General features: G+C 36.5%; 1 protein-coding gene across 1 annotated transcript; it reads left to right on the top strand.

The window, feature by feature from the left end:
• Positions 917-5,477, top strand: LOC105173206 (UTP:RNA uridylyltransferase 1). The gene is made up of 6 exons (XM_011094886.2): positions 917-2,060; positions 3,241-3,609; positions 3,841-4,064; positions 4,145-4,208; positions 4,823-5,019; positions 5,160-5,477. Exons 1-6 carry the CDS (start codon positions 1,068-1,070, stop codon positions 5,368-5,370), a joined length of 2,058 nt encoding a protein of 685 aa, XP_011093188.1. The 5' UTR covers positions 917-1,067; the 3' UTR covers positions 5,371-5,477.

Raw genomic sequence — 5,844 nt, 5'->3', positions numbered from 1 at the left:
TTTAAAAATGAATAGTATAAAATTAAAATAATTTTTGTATTTTAAACAATTTTAAAAAATTATACAAATACATAGAGTATGACACCGATTACTAGTAATATAATTATGTAGAACGCCTACTTTTCATTTTAAAAAAAAAATAATATCAAGTTGCATTTGGATTGAAAGATTTGAAATTATGTATTTTAAATTCTTGATAATAAATCTTTTGGATATATTCGGATAATTTTAAATGTAAAAAATTTCAAATTCTTCTATATATATTAATTTTGAATTAAATTTTGATAAATATAAATGGATTTCAAATTTTTTTCAAATTAAGTTGCTAGAAACCGTTTCTCCAGATAATTTCTTCACATTTAAATTCATTAATCCAAATATACGCTTAGATAATTATAAAGAAAAGTTATATTCAAACACTCATTCCACTAATAGTAATTAAATATGCATTTTAACTTAAATTTTCACGAGGTTCAGTTTGTTGCGATACACGTATTATGTGATTAATCACTTTTTTTAAATTTTACACCAATCACACGATAAGTGTATTATACTTATCATATAACTGATTCAAATCGATCCAAATAGATTAGAATTTTTCAATATATACATACATATTATAGAAAAATACGGATGTAAAGCGTAATAATGTCTATACGGACGTATTTCCAAGAAAAAGAAATAAAAATACTATCCAAATGTTAAGATTTTAGATTCTCATACGTTTATTTGTATTCCCATTTTAGGGATTATATTCTTTTTTTGTCAATTTAAGATTATTCTATCAAACAAAAAGATATAATTGTTGAAAATGACATTCTAGAAAAAAGATATAATTCTTTATCAAACAAACGTGGCCTAAAAGAATGTGATAATTATGATCCATTTTCTTAGTATTTGAGTTATACCAAAAGACATTCTCCAACAAAAACATGGAAAAATTACTTTTTAAGTTGGGAAATGATTCACTCATAATTATGTGTGAGGAAATTAAGGAGATTGGTGTGGTGCGTTTCTGAGTCCAAGTAAAAATTTTACTTGTGTAATGACAATCTAGAATCTCCGGCATGGATGGCGGAGGAGGCGACGTGCAGCCGTCGGGGAACGGCGGGGAGTTCCTTCTCCGTCTCCTCCGGAAACCTCCCGTTTCCCACACTCCGTTTCATTCGCAGCCACCCTCGGCAAACATCTCCTATGACCCCGCCGTCGCGGCGGTGGGGCCCACGATCCCCGCTTTCTCGTGGAACTACGATTCTTCTCCGCCTTTTGCTCCGCACAATTTCTTCCCGCAAAACCCTAATTTAAACCCTAATTGCGCTTCGCATCAGTTTACTCTTCAGTCTAGTGTCATCTCAGTTTGTGATGGTACGAGGAATTCAGGAATTTTTACGGAAAATTCCGGTCCAGGTGTAGTTCATCAGCCGGAGTTAAATCTCATATTTAGGTCTGCTAATGATGCTGGGAATGCGTTGCATGAGAGCGTGGGTCAAAGGAGTAAAAGTTGGAATGCATTTATGGGGGATGATTTTGGGAAGCATAGAAGATTGAATGGTTTTCAGATGAATTCGAATGCAATCAATGGGAACGGACGTGGAAACTCTTGTATGTCTAGCGCCTACGAGCAAGAAAGGAATTCTAATAGTGATGCCAGGCGAAAGCTAGGGCAAAGTGGGATTTACAGGGCAGTTGCTCCACCACCAGGGTTTTCGACTAAGATAATGAATGTGGGGACAGCAGATCATAATGCAACTACGGGTAATAATTTTGGTGATCTGCACAAGAAAAGTAGTAGATTGAGTAATCAGCTTGATTCCCCTGGTCCCCCACCTGGAGGTAGTCCTCAATCTGTTTCAGCCTTTGACACTGAGGAGTCCATGCTAAAGCTTCGTGGTGAGGATGGTGATAGTGCCAAAGAATTGAGACATGGTGGTCAGGATAAGATTAGTGGAGATGGAGTGCGCAATGAGTTGGATGATAAAGAGGATCAGCTTGTTGGTTCTCTACAACTTGAAGTTGAAGTTGATGAGAAGAATGATAAAAAGAAGCATCATCGTGACAAGGTAATCACCTTGTGCTTGTGACGCATTATTGATTGTTCATGATTATGTTAAACAGACATCAAGAACCCTATTTTATCTCAGTGTTATTTGTGAGTTGAGAATAATTTTTCACATGAAAGGTAACTAAAGGACTATAGGGATATAGCCCCATAAATGTGATCCATTATGCATTGTTTGATTTGATTGGATAGTCCAAGTTTTAGTAATTGCATTTGTCGCTGGAAGCCTGGATGGTGTAATTGTCAACTTCCATCTTTTGACATTGAGGGCTCAAAGATTGTTATAGAGATCCCAAATATTAATACGGAATATCTTGAATTCTTAGGAGAATTTTGATAGCAACCGTAAAGCGGAAGAATGTAATCCTTTTTTGGTAGAATATTGGGACAGATATGGGTGGTGGAAGCCCCCTCTTGTACATAATGACTCGTGGCAATGTAGAATTAATTGAACATATCTATGGCAATAATTTTTAAATAGATGTGAGCATATCCCCAAATTTTGATTGCTATTCTCATACTTGGACATATCCGTCATCCTACTCTGATGTTCACGAATATTTTGCTGACCTGATACACAAAATCACATATAAACTATTCTCAAGTTTGCCACTGGCAGTAAATGAAAGCAAGTGTGAGTAGTTTGAAGCTATGAAATGTTTTGAACAGACACCATATCATAAACTCAGGTATAGATTAGCTTGAGCATAATTAGTTACGTTTGATATTTTATTTTAAGCATGGCATTGTGTGAATGGCGGAAAAGTTAAGACTCCCTATTGTCTCTGTCAAAAGTACTGTGGATTCATGATGCACAAGTGTATGAGATATGCACCAAATCTCATATGTTTGTGCCATCACTATGGATATTTTGATTATTAAGTGAACGGAAATGTTAGATTGGAGATTCTGATAATCTGAATGGCATTTCTTCTCAAATTGACCTGAATTCGTGCATCGTTATTTGTGATTAATGAAGAAATAATACAATCCTTTCTATCCATGTTCTTCTTTTCAACCGGATTAGCTTTATCTTGTTCTTTCCTAGTTGGACATTTCAAGCACTCACTTTCTAGATATTGGTTTGCATCTGAAGGTTAGAAGATTCAGATTGTGTATTAGAAATTATTACTTACGTGAAATTGCCCTTTTTGATAATTACCTTTGCACTTCATGACCAGGATTATAGATCTGATAACAGAGGACAGTGGATACTGGGTCAGCGGATGAGAAACCTCAAAAGGCAGACGCCATGTCGAAGTGACATAGACAGGTTTCATGGTCCATTTCTAGAAGTTTTTGAGTCGTTAATGCCATCTGAAGAAGAAAAGGTCAAGCAAAAACAACTTTTGACAGTACTGGAGAAGCTTGTTACCAAAGAATGGCCCGACGCTAGATTGTATCTTTATGGATCATGTGCCAACTCATTTGGCTTTCCGAAAAGTGACATTGATGTATGCCTTTTAATTGAAGATGGAAATATTGACAAGCGCGAGATCTTACTAAAGTTAGCTGATATGTTGCAGCTGGATAATCTCCAGAATGTGCAGGTGACTAATGTCTACTTGTACCTTCAACTTTCGAAGTACTATTACTCGTTTGCTATTTATTGGTAAAATCTGAATGTACATTTCCCATCTGTTGAGAGCCAGGCTTTTTTCTGCACGTTATGCATGAGGAAATTTGTGCCATTTTGCTGACTTGTTCTTTCCTTATATACTCAGATGCCCTGACAAGAATATGTATTCCAATCTGAACGTTAATGCTTTTGTATCTTCCAGGCTCTTGTCCATGCTAGAGTTCCTATAGTTAAGCTCATGGATCCAATCACTGGTATTTCCTGTGACATCTGTGTCAACAATTTACTGGCTGTCGTAAACACAAAGTTACTTCGAGATTATGCACAGATAGATGTTAGACTCAGGCAGTTGGCATTCATCGTGAAACACTGGGCTAAATCACGAGGAGTCAATGAAACTTTCCAAGGAACTCTCTCAAGCTATGCGTAAGTTATCCAGTTATCCTTGCAATTCCAGCCTTTGCATATTTATTTTTGGCTAATCAATTACTTGAATATATTTTCAGGTACGTATTAATGTGCATTCATTTCTTACAACAGCGTAGGCCTGCCGTTCTTCCATGCTTGCAGGTGTGAGATGATACTTGAGCTTTACCTTTTTCATCTCTATTATGCTATAATCTGAGAGAGTGTCACTTCGTAAAATTACTATCTTCTCTACTTATCACGTGGCTTCCTAATTTAGATAAGTTTCCAAGGATTTTTAATATATTATTTGTGACAACTGATTTATGCTGGTAAGTCCCATATTGGTACTTGCTTTACAGGAGGACATCAGCAGATTTTTTCTCATTTGCACCGGGACTTGAGTCTTGTTTATTGCATGGTTTTGGATGACATAATGTGCTCAATTCTGCTTTTCTTATGGTTTTTTGACGTACTTTCTTCAAGCATTATGCCATTATCTTAGGTACAATTTCAGCTGGCACCTACTCTTTTGCACAGTTACAATATTGATATAAGATCTGGGCACTTATCTAAATTGTCACAACTTCACCTTTTAATACGTGTGTGTTAAGGAAGATTGATTGATTTAACCGCTGTTTCAGTATGTGCTGCTGGGTTTTGTTCTACGACAGGATTGGAACCCGACTTTGTGTCTGGGTCGTGTATTGGGTGTTTACTCATTGCATTGTTAGGCAATAGTATTTTTCTTCTTATCTGTTCTTTGTTATCCATGACAGAGAATGAGGGCTACTTATTTTGCAACTCTGGAAAATGTTGAATGTTCTTATTTTGATCAAGTGGAAAAGCTGCGGAATTTTGGGGCCCGAAATGGGGAAGGTGTGGCGCACTTGGTCTGGGCCTTCTTCCATTATTGGGCCTATTGTCATGATTATACAAATGATGTAATATCCGTTCGCACGGGCAGTACATTAAGGTGAGAAACACTTGGATGATGCATCTACCCTCTCTGTTGTTAGGGTATATTACATAAGAAGTTGATGCCTTGCCCATCATCTTTTAACATTATCAACTTGGGCAAAATATAAACTGATCACAATGTTCCGTCCTGTGCAGCAAGAGAGCTAAAGACTGGACTAGGAGGGTGGGAAACGACCGTCATCTGATATGCATTGAGGATCCATTTGAGGTATCTCATGATCTTGGCAGAGTTGTGGACAAATATAGTATAAGAGTCCTACGTGAAGAGTTCGAACGTGCTGCAGAAATCATGCAAAACGACCCTAATCCTTTTCTCACTCTATTCGAGCCGTATATACCAAATTAGTTTTCGCTTACCGTATAGAAAAATTCGTAGTAATTATGGAAAACATGTAAATTCCTGTCTTCTGATGTGGTTAAACTTGTCAATATATCTATTTTTGGTTTCGCATACTTATCATTTGGGGTTGGTAAAGATGTTCTTGCCAAGAATTGTCAATGCCAATAATTTTGTACAGCTGATTGCTAACATGTGGAGAGGACATAAATTGCAAGTACTAGGTAAACTTTCCAGACTTGTAGATCGTCTTAACTTTTCCATGTTTGGAAACAAGCATTAACTCCAAGAATCTTTGTTTGTATCTATTTTTCCAATTTCCTCTAAAGTTAACCTAAAAATATATCCTTACTTTCACCATCTAAAGGAATTTGCAAAGTCGATATGGCCGGACTTAAAGGAGGTCACTGGTACAAATAATGGGTTCTTTTTCTTCCAATTCAAATCAGTAGTTGCTATGGAAGATGTCATTGAAGGAGGTCC

Source organism: Sesamum indicum, linkage group LG11, assembly GCF_000512975.1.
Source record: "Sesamum indicum cultivar Zhongzhi No. 13 linkage group LG11, S_indicum_v1.0, whole genome shotgun sequence".
NCBI lineage: Eukaryota > Viridiplantae > Streptophyta > Magnoliopsida > Lamiales > Pedaliaceae > Sesamum > Sesamum indicum.
Note: the sequence above shows the minus strand (reverse complement) of the source record. Positions and strands in the feature narration are given on the sequence as shown.